The sequence below is a fragment of the Hyperolius riggenbachi genome, chromosome 7 (genome assembly GCF_040937935.1).
Source record: "Hyperolius riggenbachi isolate aHypRig1 chromosome 7, aHypRig1.pri, whole genome shotgun sequence".
NCBI lineage: Eukaryota > Metazoa > Chordata > Amphibia > Anura > Hyperoliidae > Hyperolius > Hyperolius riggenbachi.
Genome location: NC_090652.1, coordinates 270,670,930 through 270,693,463, shown reverse-complemented (window position 1 = coordinate 270,693,463; position 22,534 = coordinate 270,670,930). Strand labels below are relative to the sequence as shown.

General features: G+C 45.2%; 2 protein-coding genes across 8 annotated transcripts in view; one reads left to right on the top strand and one right to left on the bottom strand.

Annotated features, from left to right (window-relative positions):
* UPP2 (uridine phosphorylase 2) overlaps positions 1–13,133 on the top strand; it is a 73,777-nt gene extending 60,644 nt beyond the window's left edge. The window contains exon 7 of the mRNA XM_068245744.1: positions 13,057–13,133. Within this exon, the coding sequence (XP_068101845.1) occupies positions 13,057–13,112 (56 nt within the window). The 3' untranslated portion in view covers positions 13,113–13,133. The remainder of the gene's footprint in view (positions 1–13,056) is intronic.
* Positions 1–22,534, bottom strand: part of CCDC148 (coiled-coil domain containing 148) — a 267,767-nt gene that overhangs the window by 31,088 nt on the left and 214,145 nt on the right. For all 7 annotated transcript variants that reach the window (XM_068245736.1, XM_068245741.1, XM_068245735.1 and 4 more), the window contains one exon: positions 9,571–9,708. In XM_068245736.1, coding sequence (XP_068101837.1) covers positions 9,571–9,708 — 138 coding nt within the window. The remainder of the gene's footprint in view (positions 1–9,570; positions 9,709–22,534) is intronic.

Sequence of the window (22,534 nt, the reverse complement as noted above, 5' to 3'; positions counted from 1 at the left end):
TTTTTCTCTCTCTCTTTCTTCCTTCTCCTTTCTTTTTATCTTGTAGGTATCTGGACTATTAATGTGGGATTGCACTTGCACGAACCAACTGGCTGGTTATTGGTAAAAATTCCCTTTTTTTTTTTTTGGGTCCTTAGCATGCAGTGCCTACTAGTGTCCTTAATGCATGTGTAGCTAGTGAGGTGGAGCTGTACAATATACGGGGTTTTAGAGGCTTCTTTATTAAAATATTAATAGCCCCTTTTGGTCCCCCTATTGATTGCTCCCCCGCCCTGTTGTGGGTGGATTTCCACTATATACCTTGGGTCTGCCCAGTTCTTTGGATGGGGGAAACTGATATGCCCTTTCTTTTGGGGGCTTAATTTTATTTTATTGAATTAATTTCACTATACCCCTGTCTATTTTTAGTGGTCATATCACTGGGTCTTTATAACTTGCGTTTTATCGCAAAGTTTTATCTATCTCCGTGTTTACCCAGCCTGTTTTATATGGCATTTCCGCCTCTGGTGGTTGTGGGAGGTGTTTGCGTTTCACCATAGATTGCAATTTAGTTCCGCATCCATTTAGCACTATTCCTAGGGCATTTCCGCCTTGTGTAGCCCTTACGTCATGCCTCTGCCCTATGTGACAGCCGGAGTGGCGATTCCGTATTAGGGAGGAAGTTACCACCCACCTGATGGCTTCCTATTGGCGCAGCATTACGTCTGCGCATTCAGGAGTGAACTGGTGCGTTCCGGCGGTTTCATGTTGGAGCGCACAGTTGGATAAGAATGACGCTGATTGGCTTTGGGCCCGCACAGGCGCACTAACGAATGTAGGACGCCAAGTGCGAATATTTAAACAGCGGCGAGCGCCATCATGGTTAGAGTTTCCAGCATAGCAGCGGTTCTTTTCTACAACGCCGTGGAACAGTAAGTATTATCATATTCTCTGGATACATTTAATCTCATACAAAGCGAGATATATGTCCTAGTCGCAATACTACATAGTTAAACCTGTGGACATCTATTTCATTTATTATGACACTATGGAGGTTTCTTTTGCTAAGGAACTTGTGCCCCTATGCCGATATGTTTGGACTTATATCTGTAGTTTGAAGGGGACATCGAGGGCACTGTATGCTGGGGCACCTGTGTTTTACTTTTAATAATTACATATACATTTATTTTTGTACCTCTACAGTTTCCTGTGTGCATCTACTCGGTTTTGGATGCCCGTGTTCATTCTACTTATTTTTCTGGCCTTTTGTTGATCCTCTGTGTTATACAGGTTTGTGCAAGTGTACCCTACATTATTTCTAATAATTTGTTTAGTCGGTATAGGGTATATTTAACTCTGCACTTTTCTAGTGTATTTTGGGTACCTTGAATGTTTTTAAATCTCTCTATATTACATTGGTGGGTGTCTCTTGGAGATTTTCAGTCACTAGCAGTTATGCATGGACTGATATTTACTAGTCCTTGGTGCAGACCTGCTGCGAACCTTTTTTCTTTTAACTATTCGTGGAATCTTGGTGTTGTGCACATTTTCAATCCTTTTTCACTAGAATGGTGCATTATCTTCAATCATTGGCAGTGATGCATTGACTGATATTTACTGGTCTCTGTTGCGGATCTGCCTTAGATTTGCTTCCTATATTTATGGTCCTCTCTTCTTCTACTCTATGATATGAGCCTTGCAATCATTGTATGGTTTGGTGTCTATTCCATTTCTGTTTCTGGTGTGCGGTCCCAGAACATATTCTGGATCGGGTTGCTCGCACACCGGAAATCACAATGGTGGAGCTTTTCTTCCTTGCCTATTGCTCTATTTTTGAGCTTATTGTCTCTTGAGCTTTGTTTTTAATATTTATCTTTTATTGTTTGCATTTTTTAGAAATTTGTATTGCGGCCTGATGAAGGGCAAACTTATGATATGAGAAGCCCGAAACGAACATGTGTCGTTGCCTATAAGATACAAAAAATCTTCTCCAAAATTTAATCAAGCCAGAATACAATACTCATCTATTGGCTTCAAATATATGTGCCTTATGGCAGTGATCTAACCATATGAAGACCTATGATATGAGTGGAATTGAAAAAGCTTTTAAACATTTGCTGACTTTTTGACATTTTTGTACCAATAAAGTTTTTCCTACAAAGTTTTTTGCCAAACTGCACTTTACCTCTGTGTTTTATCTAAAGCCCTTTACTATAAATTACTTAGATTACTGCGGGCAAGGTGGATTGCCCTTTAAAGGACTTGTGTTTTGATCCTTCACCTTACAAAAGGATCTACCCAATTTTATATATACCTAGCTATATTGTTTCCCCCCAGGCCCCCCTGCGCTCTGCTATCCCCCATAAATCACACAGCCGTGCTAGCGACACGCAGTGTGTCAATAGCCGGCTGTTTTCATCTACACTGTCACTCTCCGCCGCTCCCCCGCCTCCTCCAATCAGCGGGGAGGGAAGGGAAGCAGGCGGGTAGCGACGACATAGAGGAGGCGGGGGGAGCGGCGAGAGTGACAGTGTAGATGTAAACAGCCGGCTAGCGATGTCGCTAGCACGGCTGTGTGATTTATGGGGGATAGCAAAGCGCAGGGTGAGGTCCTGGGGGGAAACAGTATAGCAACAGAGGCTGGGACCCAGCCTCTGTGTGCTAATAGGATTCTTAGAACCCACCTCGGGTTCTCTTTAAGGTAGAATTCCAAGCACAGCAAGGTATTTTGCCTGGCGACTACCATGCCCAAACTATTCATCTTATTAGACTCAAATAACAAAATAACCCCTGAAAACGTAACAGTGTTGTCAAGTCAGGTTGTGAAGAACAGCATAGTTACTTTTGTTCCATTTTGAAGTATGATGCCTTTAGAATTTTTCCCAAGATGCGTAGAATATGAGAAAGAGGTCACTGTGGGTCGCTATCAAAGCAGTAGTGTGAAATCACTCTGTGAGGAGAGGTCATGTGAGAGCCACTAGAGATCAGTGTGCTGGCCTCATCACAGCACTTGTGTGCACAGGTACTGAAGCAATGCATTATGGGACTTATCCAAGTGAGCATTTATTTTTTACCAACAAGCTAGACAAACATTCTAGATGAAATTGTACTTACTGAGCACATAACCAAAAGTACCTTTAGCAAAGTTAATGGACCTGCATGCCACAGAACTAAAGTCTGACTTCAGAAATGTGCAGTAGAATCCCTTTATAGTAGACTGCAAGGGACCAGGCAAAGTAGTTTACTATATTATAAATTGTCACAATCAGGCACATAAAGTATATAGTACCGTATCTTAGTTCAGTCAATAATTGGGAGTATTTTTTTCTTTTCAATGCTTTAGCAAGGAAGCACAGACATTGTCTGAGCTAAATCAAAATGCACAGTTTTCAACTATGCAGGGATTTGCATGCAATATTAATGCAACAACTTGCACAGAAAGCATAGGTCTGACCAGTTAATGCAGGTACAGTACTGATAGTGTTATGTAGAAAGAACAGAGGCGCCAGCAGGATAAAATCAGGTAATAAAACGTTTAAAAGTGCTTTGGAGGCAGCGGTGGACTTACCTCCTGTAAGCAGACACTATAAACTGTCAGTTCAAATCTAAATACATTTTATTGGCATACTCCAAGGGGGTTGCAACGCGTTTCACAGGTGTAAACCTGCTTCCTCAGGCAATATAACATAGGAGCATACAACAGTAAAAGGTCCGGGTAACACCTGGCGCCTCAGTGAGGGGGCTGAGGCGCCAGGTGTTACCCGGACCTTTTACTGTTGTATGCTCCTGTTATATTGCCTGAGGAAGCAGGTTTACACCTGTGAAACGCGTTGCGACCCCCTTGGAGTATGCCAATAAAATGTATTTAGATTTGAACTGACAGTTTATAGTGTCTTCTTACAGGAGGGAAGTCCACCGCTGCCTCCAAAGCACTTTTAAACGTTTTATTACCTGATCTTATCCTGCTGGCGCCTCTGTTCTTTCTACATAATATTCATTATCCACCCTTGGTGGAGGGGGATACCCCTTTTTTCCTGTCTACAGAGAGCGACTTCTTATTCCTGAGTGGGGACAGGATAATCTCCTCACCTGCCTAAACAGTGGTTGCCTGGAGGTAACCCTGTCTTGTGAGTATATATATTGTACTCTTTACATATATCCATTTTTGCAGTGCTTACTACACTATATTGGGCTCTCGGTTTCCCTCTTCTGTAGTACTGATAGTGTGCTCCTCTGTCCACATTTCTGTGCAGCCTGGATGATACAGCAGCGTTGCAGCCATGCACAAGCAAGTCACAGGTGACAGGCAATTCCCTCAGTAATCAGGCAGAAGCTTACACAGGTATCACAGGTCTCACCAGCTGGTGCTTTTAAGATAATCCACACAGGCCCACAGTAGTGTGCAGATAGCGAGCAGGCTACAAATGGCATGGGTCTCTGACTGACTGAGGCCTTGTTCACATTGCGTTCCGCTCGCGTGTCCGTCTGCGTGGGCTTTTTTTAAAGCTTTTTTTTCCAATTCCCGGCGCATGAGTGGGCAATTCATTTGTGTGGTTAGCGGTTTCCGACGCGTTTTTCCCGAGCGTTGTGGTAATTCACTCCCTGACGCCAGTCAGGAAGTGAACTCTCTGATCCGGAAAATAATAAATACATAGTATTTATTCTTAAAAACGCCAACGCAATCGCTCCACAAAGCGGTTTTGTGAGCATTTTGCATTTTTTCTATACCTTCCATCTAGACGAAATCGCTTCAAAAATGGCTCAAGCACCACTTTACAAAGCGGAACGCAAACGAGCCGCTCATGTGTGAACTATCTCATACAGAATCATTGTGTAAGTGCTTTCAGGGTGGTTTTGAAAAATCGCCCGTGCTTAAAAAATAACAAAAGTGCCTGCAGTGTGAACAATCCCTGACGCATGTGCCCGCCCACTTTCCTCTATAGCCGGATACAGACGCATGTGCCCGCCCACTTTCCTCTATAGCCGGATACAGATGCATGTGCCCACCCACTTTCCTCTATAGCCGGATACAGATGCATGTGCCCGCCCACTTTCCTCTATAGCCGGATACAGACGCATGTGCCCGCCCACTTTCCTCTATAGCCGGATACAGATGCATGTGCCCACCCACTTTCCTCTATAGCCGGATACAGATGCATGTGCCCGCCCACTTTCCTCTATAGCCGGATACAGACGCATGTGCCCGCCCACTTTCCTCTATAGCCGGATACAGACGCATGTGCCCGCCCACTTTCCTCTATAGCCGGATACAGACGCATGTGCCCGCCCACTTTCCTCTATAGCCGGATATAGAATACCACAGGGGCCAAAAAATAAAGGTTTACTGTAACAGAAGTTCTATTATACTATACCAGGCATTACTCCAATATACTTATAATGGTGCTTGGCTGGGACCTGGACATTAGTTTATTATACCCGAATGTTTGCTATATCAGAGTTTACTATAATGACAAGATTATGCTGTATTTTTTATTCAGAATAATTACTGATGTGGAAGTTGCTTGCAGCCAGCTTTATAATGAATTTCCATTTGTGGAATAAATTGCTGTAAATTCCGAATGTGCTGCTAATTCTGTGGCATATTGCGGAGGAAGCGCATCTAGCGGCAATCATTTTTCCCGACATTACGTAGCAGTCTAGGCTGGCTTTTCTGCGGTTTGCGACTTGTTTATCGCTGAGCGGCGAATGCATTGTTTGTTACTCTGCCATCCCCGCTGCTGTCAGTATTGAGTGACCCTAAAAAGATTTCTGAATAGGGAATGTGGCATTTTCCAGTGAAAAGCACAAGCTGAGGACGCGCGTCAGATTTTACAAATACAATTACCACTTCAGAAGCATTTTCTGCTTTTCTTGAGCTGGTTGACTCAGTCTCCAGCCTCCTGTGTAATTCAGCCAGACTATTTGCAAGCAATGGCACCATTATCAACAGTGTTATGATGGCTTTTACTCTGGCATCGTCAAGAGTCCTTCTCTGTGCTTAAAGTACACTTTGCTCCACGAAAGTACACAGAATGCATCCAGGATGGACTGAGGACTCTGCTATAAAGAAATAAGAAATCACTTTGGTGTGACTGTTAACTGTTTCAGGCAACAGGATGAGAAAAAGAGAGAACACCAAGAGCCCAATATAGTGTAGTATGTACTGGTAATGTATAATTAGAACAGTAATAATATTAAGTTAATACTCACAAACCAGGGTTACCAATTAGGCAACCACTGTCAAGGCAGGTGGGGAGATTGTCCTGACCCCACTCAGGATTAAAAAGTCGCTCTCTGTAGTAGGAGGAGGAAGGGTACAACCCTCCAGGGATGTATTGATGTAGATAACAGGATAACAGAGGCGCCAACAGGATAAAAATCACTAAAAGAACTTAAAAACCCATCTTGGTAATAGAGGAGGTAGTGTGGACTTACCTCCTCCTAGCAGAACATACGACTGTGGATTTTCAGTCAAAATAATTTTATTGGATACTTCAAAAAAAGTGCAACGCGTTTCGCGGGGTACAAACCCGCTTCATCAGGCAATAACAGGAGAAAACAGCATCTGCCAGTATCATCAATGCTGAGCACCTCTGCGTTGATGATACTGGCAGATGCTGTTTACTCCTATCTGTTATTGCCTGATGAAGCGGGTTTGTACCCCATGAAACGCGTTGCACTTTATTTGGAATATCCAATAAAATTATTTTGACTGAAAATCCATGTTCGTATGTTCTGCTTGGAGGGGGTAAGTCCACCACTACCTCCTCTATTACCAAGATGGATATTTAAGTTCTTTTAGTGTTTCAGGCAACAGGCTGAGGCGACTTGCATGGGAACCTATAAAAAAAGCTTTGCATTCTCCCAGTGCACAGTGCTGACATTACAAACAAGATGGCAGCTCTCATGCGTGGAATATGACAGGTAGCAGCAGAAATCAACTATGAGAAATAAATAACAGTTGAAACATAGAGGCTGATTCACAAAACTTATTTGAAGAATCATCCCAACCTACTTCCGAGGTGAAAATAAATGAGAAAAACAATTGTTTTTATCCTCCTTCTAGAAAAAATGACTTTTTTAGATATACTACAGTTTTATTTTATATTTAATTCTAGTTTTTAAGTGTTTACTGTTTCATTGTCTCTGCTCAATGACACCTTCATTGAAATATGCCAGAGCTCAAATCTATGAATTATTGACCTTTTTATCTCTTTTCTGCTCTCAGATGCCATTTACTGACAGGAAAGTGTTATCGTTCCCGCTACACGCTGAATTTCGATCTATTTCGTCCGATCCCGTAGATCGCCCCGTGCGGAAAATTACCGTTGATCGCCCGCGGGTAGGGAGCGCGTCGCTAGCGGCGTTCGAGTGCCCGACGACTGACGTAATAGAGCTGCAATACATTACCTGCTCCGCCGGCGCGACTGCCCCCAGTCACCGCTGCTCCGTCTCCGCTCTGGTCTCCGGGTCCGGCATGCTTCACTTCCTCCTGCCCGGCAGGAAGTTTAAACAGTAGAGGGCGCTCTACTGTTTAAACTTCCTGCCGGGCAGGAAGAAGTGAAGCATGCCGGAGACCAGACCAGCAGCGGTGACCGGGGGCAGTCGCACCAGCGGAGCAGGTAATGTATGCAGGCGGGCGGGGAGCGGCGGCACCACCACCACAGATTGAGAACGGTTTCAGGCTGAAATCGGTTCACAATCTGTTTGCAGTAAAGGTAGCCATACGATCCCTCTCTGATCAGATTCGATCAGAGAGGGATCTATCTGTTGGTTGAATCTGATGGCAAATCGACCAGTGTATGGCTACCTTTAGAGTCAGCCTGTGCTAGGATGAGATGATTCTGCAGCTGGATCTCCCACCAATGCTGAGAACCTCCTACCACGTGTACAAAGCTTTAGTGTAAAGAGGAAAATGTGAGCATACATCCTAATTAGCTACTCACTTCTGCACATGACCATGTCTTAAAGTGGGATTACACTTCCACAACTAAAATTTCAGTAACCATTATTAGATACATAAAAGAACATTTGAAAGCATTCCCTGTGCGTAAAGAGGTTTACTTCCACTGCAGAGAGCAGTACAGAGAGGCTTGCTTATTTACAGAGAGGCTTGCTTATCTCTGGCTAATCAGCAAACGTAATCATTGCTGGTCAGGAGACACTCTCTGCCTGTGTCTTGATTCTGCTCCCTCTTCCTTCCCTCTGCTGAATATACACATCACCCTGGCAACAGCAGAGTCACATTAGCAGAAAAGGAGGGGGGCAGAATGAAGACACAGGCACCGAGAGATTCTTGCCGGCAATGACTACATTTGCAGATTAGCCAAAAATAGGTAATTTTCAGCTCTTTGCAGTGACAAAAAACATTTTTACACACAGAAAAATGCTTTCAAATGTTATTTTATGTAATTAAGAGTAGTTACTGCTATTTTAGTTTTGAGAGTATAATGCCACTATAAGGTAATCTCTTTGTATGTGTATTTAGTTTGTTGACATGTTCAAGCAATTTCTTTCTGGAGGTAGGTTTATTTTAAAGTGGGATTGTCAGCCATAAAATCAAATTCCATTTACCCACTGATGTTTATTATGTAGTCTACATGCAGTCTGCATTGCAAGCATTCTAATATAATCATAAATGTGTTTGCTGTAATGAATCTTATCTCAGTCAGCCTGGCTCTATTTGGTTCATTGCTAAAGAGAAGGAAGCTTGTTATCTCCCCTCCCACATTCTTGCTCCTCGGTGATTGGCTGAGGGCAGTTCAGTGTGACAGGCTGAGAAGGGAAATACACCTCACCCCTCTGCAGAAGAAGGGCAGTTCAGTGTGACAGGAGGCTGAGAAGGGAAATACACCTCACCCCTCTGCAGAAGCTGCTGAAATGCGATCTATGCTGTGCTTACATGTGTTTAGAAAGCAGGCTAGATATGATAGTGCAGTTTTTAGTACAGAGCTCAGTAGGGAGGAGGTCTGGCAATGCATGCATCATTTCAGACAGGAGAAGAGAAAGAGTAAGGGAGGGAATGACATCAGGATTGGCTTCAGTCAGATGCAGTAAAGATGGAAAATGCTTGGAACAGTTTTCTCTTTATTTATTATATAAAATTCACTAAAATCAAAACATGGACAGTACATCTGTGATGTAAATAGAACAAGTATTTATCTACTTTCATATGTGTTGATATTTCCCTAGGATAGTATAGCTGCCCCTGCTGCTTTAAGTTTCCTTGTGAATGGAAGAACGTGGCTGTGCGGTAAAGTTTGCTGACTTGAGAGGAGAAGGTACTGCAGTGCAGGGAGCCAGACTGCAGCACTCGGAGCATTCCCAGAGTCTCTCTTGTGTTGTTACACAAACCCCCATTTCCAGAGTCATTCAGCCAAAGCTACAGTCACAGCACAATGCAGCACAGTCATTTAGATTTAGGTCCTGTAAGCCGCTAATGGCTTTAGCTGGATCTTAAACAAGCTTTTCTAGAAAGCTGTGTAAACACACTTATCCAATCTATGGCCAGCAGTGGCAGATTTAATTAGTATGCATTAAGTGTCTGCTTCAAGTTCTTAAATAACATATGCAAACGGTTAGGATGTTTACTTTTTCTTTCTCCGCCGTTCTCTGCAGTTTCTCTCTCTCTTTTCTTTGTCTCTCGAGTTGTTCCTCCTCTTGTCTCCTGGCAGCGATGGCAGATTCTAATCTCGCAGCCTCCTCCTGGTACGCTCGCCAATTCATGACCTAAAACGGGAAAAGGGAACAATTCAAGAACATAAAACAGCTTAGATATCAATCAAGTTAAATATTTGCAGAAGATGTGCTTTAGCCTGAAATAAAATTTCTGTATTTTAGGGTTAGAAGCTGATCTGATGATGACTACAGTTGGTTAGTTTCTGAACAATGTAACCAGCTGCATTCTTGTCAATTGATGGCTGGACTTTGTGTCAGTGCTGGACTCACAGTGTGCTTACTGGGTAGTCTATGGACACCACATCGACCTCCTGGTGGGTGGTCATAGTCCCAAACATAGCAGCCACCTGCAAATGCCCAAGGGGTATTTGACAAGCAGAGAACCTACAGCTGCCAATCATACATGTGAACCACTCAATGGCCTGTCCAGTTCCAAATATGAGAGATGCCACTGCTTAATTGTTTTCAAAGGTGCATACTACATGAATAGGCAACAGAAGTTTTCCTCTCCTGTGTCTAACACTAACCTGCCCTTCTACAGAGTCTATCCCTAAGCTCCCCTTCTCCAGAGTCTAACGCTAAGCTCCCCTTTCTCCAGAGTCTAACCCTAAGCTCCCCTTCTCCAGAGTCTAACACTAACCTCCCCTTCTTCAGAGTCTAACACTAAGCACCCCTTCTCCAGAGTCTAACACTAACCTCCCCTTCTTCAGAGTCTAACACTAACCTGCCCTTCTTCAGAGTCTAACCCTATGCTCCTCTTCTCCAGAGTCTAACACTAAGCTCCCCTTCTCCAGAGTCTAACACTAAGCTCTCCTTTACCAGAGTCTAACACTAGGCTCCCCTTCTCCAGAGTCTAACACTAGCCTCCCCTTCTCCAGAGTCTAACACTAACCTCCCCTTCTTCAGAGTCTAACACTAAGCTCCCCTTCTCCAGAGTCTAACACTAACCTCCCCTTCTTCAGAGTCTAACACTAACCTGCCCTTCTTCAGAGTCTAACCCTATGCTCCCCTTCTCCAGAGTCTAACACTAAGCTCCCCTTCTCCAGAGTCTAACACTAATCTCTCCTTTACCAGAGTCTAACACTAGCCTCCCCTTCTCCAGAGTCTAACACTAGCCTCCCCTTCTCCAGAGTCTAACACTAACCTCCCATTCTCCAGAGTCTAACACTAACCCCCCCCCCCCCCCCTCCAGAGTCTAACACTAACCTTCTCTTGTCCAAAGATTAAAGTGAACCCGAGGTGAGAGTGATATGAAGGCTGCCATGTTTATTTCCTTTCTTTTAAACAATACCAGTTGTATTGGCAGCTCTGCTGGTCTATTTGGCTGCAGTAATGAATAACAACAGAAACATGCATGTAACTAATCTCGTCAGTTCTGACAATATTGTCAGAAACATCTGCTGAATGCTTGTTCCAGGGTCTGTGGCTGAAAGTACTTATCTCCCCTTCTCCAGAGTCTAACACTAACCTCCCCTTCCCCAGAGTCTAACACTAACCTCCCCTTCTCCAGAGTCTAATACTAACCTCCCCTTCTCCAGAGTCTAACACTAACCTCCCCTTCTCCAGAGTCTAACACTAACCTCCCCTTCTCCATAGTCTAACACTAACCTCCCCTTCTCCAGAGTCTAACACTAAGCTCCCCTTCTCCAGAGTCTAGTACTAACCTCCCCTTCTCCAGGGTCTAACACTAATCTCCCCTTCTCCAAAGTCTAGCACTAGCCTTCCCTTTCTCCAAAGTCTAGCGCTAACCTCCCCTTCTCCCAAGTCTAACGCTAACCTTCCCTTCTCCCAAGTCTAACGCTAACCTCCCCTTCTCGAGTCTAACAATAAGCTCACCTTCTCCAGAGTCTAACACTAACCTCTAGTTCTCCAGAGTCTAACACTAATCTCCCCTTCTCCAAAGTCTAGCACTAACCTCCCCTTTTCCCAAGTCTAACACTAACCTTCCCTTCTCCCAAGTCTAACGCTAACCTCCCCTTCTCGAGTCTAACAATAAGCTCACCTTCTCCAGAGTCTAACACTAACTTCCCCTTCTCCAGAGTCTAACACTAACCTCCCCTTCTCCAGAGTCTAACACTAATCTCCCCTTCTCCCCTAATTTCCCCAAACATTCTGAATATCGGTAAATTTAAATGAAAGGCAGCTCTAAATGCTACTACACCGGGACTGTGGATAACAGGAGAGGAAGTTACCTGCTTACTATCAATATAGTATTTTCCTATGAAAACAGAACTGACAAAAACTACTATATTCTCAAGCATGTAGCATTAACTTTTGGGAAGATCAGGACACATTTTGGCTTTAGATCTGTTTTAAAGGGAACCTGTGGTGAACCTCAGGTCAAAAATTAAATACTTACCTAGGGAGAGGGAAGCCTCTGGATCCTGCAGAGCCTTCCCACGCCATCCTCCAGTCCTCAGTTGCTGCCAAGAACCCTCCTGTGCATCACAACCATGTTCCTCTTCATGCATGAGAGATTCTGCGCTCATGCTTAAATAGGAGTGCGGTTGTGAACTTGGAATCTGACAAGAGCTTGTCAGATTTTTTTCATCACAGGAGCCTATAGGCACAGATATTCTTGCACCCTAGACTTCACCATGAACCCACAAACCCCCACTGAACAGCATTGGAAGTTTGCTGGCTTGCCCAGCTGTCACCTCTTCCCTACTTTTCCTGCCTAGCGTAGGTAGTCTGAGTCAGGTCATTTCAGCGCCCGTTCGGTGCCACGCAGGGCCTGATTTGGGTACCGCCGTAGGGCGTCATGTTAATTGTAGCTATAGCGGCGCAGCCTGAATTGCGATAGAATTACTGTAATTCGGCTGCCGGCAATAGCCAGACCCCAAATTACACGTCCAGAGGAAGAAATAAGGTAATTATATTTCCTGAGGCAGAACCCTCTTTCTGCTTCTCTCTGCACCCAAATTAAAGGTGGACATATAATATGTAGCCAGGTAGCCACAGGTGCCCCTAAGCGGTAGGTAGCCAGAGGTACCCTCAAGTAACTAAAGGTGCCCCCAAGTATTAGGTTGCTAGAGACGCCCCCAGCTGAAGGTAGATCTCATCAGTACAATGCCAAGAGCTGAGTAAGCAACCTCTCATGTACGCTCTGCTCAGGGTTCTGCAGAGGGAAGGAGGGAGGTATTGGAAGTATAAACAGGATTATTACCTAAACTGCAGCATAGTAAAACAACCACAAGATGTCACTGTCTGTAAAATGTTAAGATTATCTCTATGGCATTGTTGTTTCCTGTATGCATTCTGTGTTCCTCTCTGTTCTAAGTAAACTGCATTTCCTGATGGTTGCGTATGATTTAATCTCTGCATGTTTTCTTGAGTAAAGCGTTCTAACTTGTTATACTGGGTGCCTATCTGCGTGTAACGACCACTCTGTTCCATCAGGAGGAAGGAACTCTGGGAGGAAAGTGAGACGCCACTCCACCATCAGGCACCTGTAGGCACGAGCCTACAGTGCCTTATGGAAAATCCAGCCCTGAAGATCAGGAACGGTGGTCCAGAGGACGGCGTAGGAAACCTCTACAGGATCCAGGGGCTGTCCTCTTCTTAGGTAAGTATTTGAATTTTGGCCCGAGGTTCGCCTTGAGTACGCTGCAAAGTGATCACAGATTCGCTTTAACCCTTTCCATCTAAAGGTCTCCTCAACAAGGCCATAGAGAGAAAGAAAAATCTCAGAACTGTTCCAATCATTACTCTACTTTGCAAAACTAAAGTGAAAGTTCTATGTGAAGTCATGGTTTAATTTCAGTCTATAACGGGCAGAAGAATCAAATCACAGAAAAGCTGTTTCTGACCCTTCTAACGATGAGCTGCACATTTTTGCTGACAGTATCAGTTTGAAGAGACAATAGTCTGGATCGTCCTACTCATTCTCTGCTTACTACAGCAGAACTTGACAGGCAGCCAAGAGTATTGTTGGTTTTTGTAGGTGGCTGGAAAAATGCTTTACTGCTAAGAAAAAAAATCAACCCTTTATGGTCACGAGAAGATGACAGTGAAATCATTAATATACTAAAAAGGCAATCAAGACTGAAAGTAAACCTGAAGTGAAAATAAACTGATGAGATAAACAATTGTTTTGATGGTCCTTATGCTAAATAGGACTTTCCTGGAGTATCATAGTCTTATTCTTTTTAAATTAAACCTGTAAGGAAAAAGTTTCACCCAGAGGGTACTCACCTGAGGAAGGAGAAGCCTCTGGATCCTAAAGAGGCTTCCACCATCATGCTTTGCAGACCCCTTCTACCACTGGGACCCCCAAATAATGTGTGTCTTGCGCAGGCGCAGTAGCTGCTTGCCGCTCGGGCTCTGGCTGAAATAGCCAAGCCCGATCAGGTACGGTCTAAGGTGCAGGCACAGACGGCTCGCCTGAATGAGCAGCCGACAAGCCCATGTTGGAAGACTTTCGGGGGGGGGGGGGGGGGGGGCAGCGATGGATTGGGGGTGCTAAGTAGAGTTAGGAAACACTCATTAGGATCCAAAGGCTCCCCCCTAAGGGAACTTGTTTCATTACAGGTACACTTTAAAGTTTTTACTGTCTCAGGTGAATGAGGACAGTTTTCAAAAATGTTTTACAAGTTAGTGTTAGGACTGGAGACGGGGAAGTTAGTGTTAGGCAAAGGTGATAGAAGAGGTTAGAGTTAGGAGTGGAGAGGGAAAGTTTAGTGTTAGAAGTGGAGAGAGTGGAAGTTAGAAGTGGAGAGGGTGGAAGTTAGGAGTGGCGAGGGAGGAGAGTTATTCTTGGGAGTGGAGAGGGGGAAGGTTAGTGTTAGAAGTGGAGAGGGGGAAGGTTAGTGTTAGGAGTGGAGAGGGGGAAGGATAGTGTTAGAAGTGGAGACGGGGAAAGGTTAGTGTTAGGAGTGGAGAGGGGGAAGGATAGTGTTAGAAGTGGAGAGGGGGAAGGATAGTGTTAGGAGTGGAGAGGGAGAAGCTTTGCGCTAGTAGTGGGGAGAGGGAAGGTTAGTGTTAGGAGTGGAGAGGGGGAAGGATAGTGTTAGAAGTGGAGACGGGGAAGGTTAGTGTTAGGAGTGGAGAGGGGGAAGGATAGTGTTAGAAGTGGAGAGGGAGAAGGATAGTGTTAGGAGTGGAGAGGGAGAAGCTTTGCGCTAGTAGTGGGGAGGGGGAAGGTTAGTGTTAGGAGTGGAGAGGGAGAAGCTTAGCGCTAGTAGTGGGGAGAGGGAAGGTTAGTGTTAGGAGTGGAGAGGGGGAAGGATAGTGTTAGAAGTGGAGACGGGGGAAGGTTAGTGTTAGGAGTGGAGAGGGGGAAGGATAGTGTTAGGAGTGGAGAGGGGGAAGGGTAGTGTTAGGAGTGGAGAGGGGGAAGGATAGTGTTAGAAGTGGAGAGGGGGAAGGTTAGTGTTAGGAGTGGAGAGGGAGAAGCTTTGCGCTAGTAGTGGGGAGGGGGAAGGTTAGTGTTAGGAGTGGAGGGGGGGTTAGTGTTAGGAGTGGAGAGGGAGAAGCTTAGCGCTAGTAGTGGGGAGAGGGAAGGTTAGTGTTAGGAGTGAAGAGGGGGTGTTAGTGTTAGGAGTGAAGAGGGAGAAGCTTAGCGCTAGGAGTGGAGAGGAGGAAGATTAGTGTTAGGAGTCAAGAGTGGGGGAGGTTAGTGTTAGGAGTGGAGAGGGAGGGGAAGGTTAGCATTAGGAGGGCAGACGGGTGAGGTAAGCATCAGTGGCGTAGCTAAGGAGCTGTGGGCCCCGATGCAAGTTTTGCATGGGGCCCCCCAAGCACTATACACATAATAATTGATATGGTGCACCAAAATCTGCCAATGGCAATTACAGTGTCAGAGGTGCAAGAAGGGGATGGGGAGCAGTTTGTTAATGATTACCACTATTCAAAGTATCTATAGAAGTGATTATTATGAGCACAGGACCAATAGAGAGCTAATATTGCAGTTGAGGGAGGGCCTCTCAGGGCCCCTCTGGCCCAAGGGCCCCAATGCGGTTGCAACCCCTGCAACCCCTATTGCTACGCCCCTGGTAAGCATTAGGAGTAAAGATGGGGGAGGTTAGTGTTAGGAGTGGAGAGCAGGAAGGTTAGCGTTAGAAGGGCAGAGGGGGGAGGTTAGTATTAGGAGTGGAGAGGGGGTAGGTTAGCTTTAGGAGTGTAAAGGGGAAGGCGAACCTTAGGATTGGAGAGGGGGTAAGTAATGCTAGGAGTGGATGGAGGCAGGCGTTTGTTCTGACATTACCAATATACTAATTATGAGTAACATCCTGTCCCAACCTTCCTTACATCTATACTATATGTACGCGGATGTATCGATTATACCGCTTTTTATTCCGCACTAATACATGAACTGAGCTTCATTTGTGCATATGAGGCACTTGTGTGAACGCTATCAGTGGCGTAGCTAAGGAGCTGTGGGCCCCGATGCAAGTTTTACATGGGGCCCCCCAAGCACTCTATACATAACAATTGATACGGCGCACCAAAATCTGCCATTGGCAACTACAGTGTCTGAGGTGCAAGAAGGGGATGGGGAACAGTTTGTTAATGATTACCACTATTCAAAGCATCTATAGAAGTGATTATAATGAGCACAGGACCAATAGAGAGCTAATACTGCAGTTGAGGGAGGGCCCTTCGGGGCCCCTCTGGCCCAAGGGCCCCGATGCGGTCGCAACCTCTGCAACCCCTATTGCTAGCTTGCTACGCCCCTGAACGCTATCAATCCTTTACAGTCAGCTGCAAAGACTCATGTCATGTACTTCGAGTTACACGTATGATAACAGTGACTGCTTTTCAGCAAGATGTGGGAGGCAGACAATGGTTTAATTAAGAAATGATTAGAACATATTGAATAATGTCAAATCCTCCGAATGATTGGGCTGTCTTCATTCTTCTAAAGTCTAACTGAGGCTGTGCGATCCTGACAGAGAAAATAAATTCCTTATTGATTGGGTCCTGTGTGAGCCGCAGCAGACCCTCCTCAGCTTGGCGCGGAGGACAGAACTGACATGAGAGATTTGGCTGTGGCTCGGGGTGTTGCTGAACAGATGCTGTAAGATAAATTGAACAGAAAGAAAGGTTGCTGCCTGCCCAATGCTTCAAATAACGAGAAAATGACAAGCTAAGGAAGACTGGCTGCAAGCAGAACCAGGGTGGAGGAACTGTATGTGAGCAAAGGGATCGATATCCACATTATATCCAAAGGCAGATTAATTGTACAAATAGATCGTCGTAGCAAATACATTTTTAGAGAAGTGGCAAAGGCAGTTCATTTAATGACGTTCAATGAATGGAAGGACAGAAAGGAGCGCTTTATCTGTGGCAGAAAAACACGTACAGATGTAATAAGGCATCCTGGTGTAGGGCTAAGCGATAAAGGTGTTTTGAACTAGAGTTTTACTTGCTGCCATCATCTCAAAGTGAATCGGTTACAAGCTTACATGGAATCCGAGGTTTGAGACCTATGGAAGCTGCCATATTTATTTCCTTTTAAACAATACAAGTTGTCTGATTCAGGGCCGGCCTTAGGTTTCACTGCACCCTGAGCGAAACCGGATTTTGGTGCCCACCCCCCATCCTCTTTGCGCGCATACACACATACGCACGCACACACACAGGCCCAAATATAGCACCAACAATTTGCAACGCTCATTATAGCTGTGGTGCGTCCCTCCCCAAAAAATCAGTATAGGTAGGTAGGTAGCCAGGTATAGGTGCCCTCAGTATAGGATCTCATGTGTAGGTGCCCTCATTGTAGGTAGCCAAGCATAGGTAGTATAGTTGCCACAGTAAAGGTAGCTAGTATAGTTGCCCCCAGTGTAAGTAGCATAGTTGTCCCCATATAGGTAGCATAGTTGCCCCCAGTGTAGGTAGTATAGTTGCTCCATATAGGTAGCATAGCTGCCCCCAGTGTAGCTAGTACAGTTGCCCCCAGTGTAGTAGCATAGTTGCCCCCAGTGTAGGTAGTATGCCCCCAGTGTAGGTACTATGCCCCCAGTATAGGTAGTATGCCCCCAGTATAGGTAGTACGCCCCCAGTGTAGGTAGTATGCCCCCAGTATGCCCCCAGTGTAGGTAGTATGCCCCCAGTGTAGGTAGTATGCCCCCAATGTAGGTAGTATGCCCCCAGTGTAGGTAGTATGCCCCCATTATGCCCCCAGTGTAGTTAGTATGCCCCCAGTGTAGGTAGTATGTCCCCAGTGTAGGTAGTTTGCCCCAGTATGCCCCCAGTGTAGGTAGTTTGCCCCCAGTGTAGGTAGTTTGCCCCACCCAGTGTAGGGAGAATGCCCCCAGTGTAGGTAGTTTGCCTCCAGTGTAGGTAGTTTGCCCCCACCCAGTGTAGGTAGTATGCCCCCACCCAGTGTAGGTAGTATGCCCCCAGGCAATCCCCCCCCCCCTTCTGCGGCAGCGGGACGGGCAGAGACACATTCACCAGACTTCCACACTCCAGCGCCGACGTCACTCTTCTCTCCCCGCCTCTGCTCCATCTGTAGTTAGAGCAGGCCTACAAGAAAATGGCCGCCAATTGTCCGCATTTGTGGACATCGGCGCCCATGTTCTTGTAGTCCTGCACTAACTAGACGGAGAGGACGCAGGGAGACAGCGGGGCGGCAAGGGGCGACAGGGAGCATGCGCCCTTGAGAGCATGGCGCCCTCAACGTCATAGCAAAGGCCGGCCCTGGTCTGATCTTTCTGGTCAGTGGGGTCTAAATCACACACACCTTAAAGAATGCAGCTAATCTTGTCAGATTTGTCATAGACATCTGATCTGAATGCTTGGCCATACATCAGACGACTTGCAGTCTGATCAACCATCGATTATTATAATCGAATTGGATAAAAATCCCTGCCACCAAGTGCCTGCCCGACCAACAATGCGACCAATTTCAGGGTGAAAATTGGTCACATTGTCAGTCACGCATGCTGCAAGATGTTGGCCCGACTTGATTGGGTGCGTGGCGGAAACAGCGTGCAAGTTCGATTGCAGTGAAACCCCCAACGCTGTCCCCCCTATTTATAAATGTCCCCCTGAACTTGTTGCCTGAGGGATTGAGTCCCATCCTACCAGGTGACAGTCCTCCTACATATGTATGAGGCTTTAGAGGCAGAGGATCAGCAGGACAGCAAAACAATTTGCATTGTTTAAAAGGAAATAAATATGTCAGCCTCCATATTCCTCTTACTTCAGGTTCCCCCTTTCAAGGGGTTCTGTGGCTGTAAATAAAAACAAAAAGTGTCACTTACCTGGGGCTTCTAACGGCCCCCTGCAGACAACCTGTCCTGCGCCGTCACTGAAGAATCCTCCATGCCCCGCAGTGGGCCACCTTCCAATTATTCGTCCTACTAGACGAATGTCACTGCGGCTTTCTCGCTCCCATTCGCGTCTCTGGAAGCTTACTGTGCAGGCGCAGTACGACGTTTTCTTGTACTGCAGGCTGAGTTATAGTCAGAGAAGACAGTTCTATTAGACTATCAAACCTGTTAAGCCTGTCAGTACTGTTACATAAGGAAGAAATCTCTAGTCATCTATGAATGGAATGGTGTACTTTAAAAAGTTAAGTATAGTAGTATATCCTATATAATAAACCCTCTGTCCCCCTCTGTTCGTTGTGCATGTGCAGCACATGGGTGGACTTCGGACAGTGGTAAGGGATGCGCATGGGTCGTGGGGGCATGCATACCTGGGTCCTGGCGTAGGTCATGGCCGAGCTTTTTACTAGTCCTACCTAATAAAACCCCTGCGTTCTCCTCCTACTGTCCCTGTGTACATGCTTTTGCATACTGCGCATGCAAGCACGGGGCCAGGGGGGCGGCAGGCATGTGCGGGCGCTGGTGCGCGTGCACATGCGTGGTGACGAGGCAGACGGCAGTGATGGGCGAGAGGGGAGGGGGCTTGTGAGGGTGGCCTAGAGCCTGTTATTGTAACGGGCTTAGGTCCACTAGTACTTTATAATACAGTAAAGTACCGGTAATCTCAAACTCGACCTACCAGCAGTTTTCTCGACCTACCAGCAGTTTTCTCAACCAATCAGCACAAGTCTCTAGCAGCACTCACAGTGGTGAAGGCCATCTTCTGAGGCTGTTTGTGGGCTCTGCTGTGCTCTAAGACTTGGTAACATGGCCACCCAAGGTCAGTATACTTTCAATTACTGTATTTTAACATTTAATACAGAGTTTATGGTATGTATATAAAGTGGTGTATAGTACTATATTAGCTAGTACTATTTTTAATATTGAGTCTCAAACAACCAGAAAGCACACTTATCTGGGCTTATCTGGCCAACTGACTAATCTTATTAAACAGAGTTGCACTTTAAAGAGAACACAAGGTGGTTTCTGAATCTAACAAAGGGACACAGAGGCATGTTACCATCCGCAGGACATGCCTCTGTGTGCCATGCTCGCCGCTCTCTGTGCCCCCTGCGCCCTGCTAGCCCGGAATATGTCGACATTCAGATGTTGGCAAACAAACAGGGAAAGAGCGTCCCTCTGCAGGATAGGAACGCCTGTGTAACACCCCTTCTCCGCCTATCAGAGCCTTCTGATAGGCTCTCTGCTGCTTGCTCCCACCTCTCCCCCGCCCCCTTTATATCAATCAGTGCTGTGCTCTCAGAGGAGAGCACAGATGCATCCTTTCCTGTGTCGTGACCCCAAAGGTCATCAAACTGAAACTACAGGATTCCAGGGCATAGGGACGGCGGGGAGAGGAGGTAATGGGCACTATCTGATTCAGCAACACCTCGGATCAGGTCGCATATTTATTTTCTTTACTTTTAGGCCCAGCTCGGGTTAGCTTTAATGGTTCCTGGAATTCTCCTTTAAATAGTTTCATCTCTCATTTGCTGTCTTAATTAGACGTGATATTATAATAAAGTGAACATCTTTATGCTGCAAGTTTTTTTTTCTTGTATGCTGTCAATTAGATCTTTGTGTTTGAATAATAATCATCAGACACTAATGAACACAAGTTTATATTCTGTTATTCAACTGTCAAATTAATTAACAGAACAAGCTGCTGTGTTTCAGCAGGCTTGTAAAAAACACAACATGAAATGTGAGTAGCTGGAGCTGTCCGCAGACACGACATGATATGTGGTTATTCATGTCCGTAAACAATCTCATGTGTGACAGTCAGAGGCGCTCTTTACTTGGCACCAAGCATACCTTTGGAACTTTAACACCTCTTTAGCACTTTGGCACCTCTTCCCACCTTTTGTAATCTCAGGTCTATGGATGCTATGCAGATAATACCTCCAAAATCAGTTCACAGTAGTGAAGGACTTGGCTGATCGTTACTCTTCTCCTGGGAGGATGTCTGCAGTAATGCCAGTGCAGAGGGTTTTTTCACTAGCTGATGACCCGGCGTTGCCCGGGTATGTATTTGGCTGGTGTTGGCTCCGCCCACTTTTTCTAACCCTAACACACAATTACTCAATGACCAAGTTTGTGAGCTTTGCGGTCTTTGGCATCAATAATTTGCATTGAAATGAAACAAATCTGATTGGCTGTGGCTCCACCCCCATTTCTGAATTTGGAACCCAGTCACCCAATGACCAACTGTACCAGGTTTGAGGCTTGGCCCATTAACAGTGCAAGAATGGCAGCAATTAAATATTCCCCTTGAAAATCATTAGGTGAATTTTGCTTGGCTTTTGTAGGCTCCACCCACTTTTCTGAATATTAATCTCAGTCACCCAGTGACCAACTGCACAGTTTGAGAACCCTGCCATTCACAGTGTAAGAATGGCTGCAGTTTACATTTTCTCAGTGAAGTTTGTATTTGTCTCCGCCCACTTTTTGGATATGGGGATAAAAAGTATTATTATTATTATTATTATTATTTTTTATTTATATAGCGCCAACAATTTCCGTAGCGCTGTACATAGTACAAACAAATAATGGGGAACAAATATACATAAGAAATACAAGACGCTGTACCGTCATGACATTGAATAGAGTAAATACAGATACATACATAGTTGAAGTATCCTATATGTTATTCCAGGTAATGTGCTATGTGTGTGCCAAATTTCATTCAAATCCGTTCAGCCATTGTTGCGTGATTGAGTAACAAACCTCCAAACTCTCACATTTATAGTATTATCGAGCTTTATATAGCGCCACCATCTTCCATAGCACTGCACAAGGAATAAACAAAACACGGTTCCCCCTTCTCCATTCCTTACAGTCCACAGAAACACTTACAGAGGAACTGTAGTGAAAACAATGTAATTAATAAAAGTGTTTTTTTGTATGCAATATTCATTTGTAAATTATTTAGTCAGTGTTTTCCCATTGTAAAATCTTTCCTCACCCTGATTTAAATAGGAAATTTGTCACAGGCGGCAAAATCTTTAGTCCTGTCAGGTGCAGCACTGTGGAATGTTTATTTCTGGAAATTCCAAAGGAAGGGGATAAAGTCTTAAGGGCAGATTAGGGTTAAGCATCAGGGAGGGAATTTAGTGTCGAGGGCAGGTTTGAATTAGGTGTCAGATAAGGAATTTGGTGTTGATTAGGGTTAGACGTCAGGAAAAGGCTTAGCATAAGTGGGATCCATTAGGGTTAGGTGGTTGACCAGTGAAGTGATAAAACATTGCTTCCACTAAAGGGTGTGTAAGAATGATGGAACACCTAAAGAGGAACTTCAGTGAAAATAATATAATAAAAAAGTGCTTCATTTTTACAATAATTATGTATAAATGATTTAGGTCTCGTTCACATCATACGCGCTTCCGTGCGCATTTGGAACATAGGAATGGCAGAAGGGCATAGACAGCTCTTCTACCGTTCACATCTACTGCACTGCGCAGCAGTACGATGCGCTATGAAGCGCTTGCATACTGCTGCCTGCATTTTGCCCGCAAGCGCAGAGTTGATCCCATCACTGTCAATGGATGCGATCAGCAGCGCAG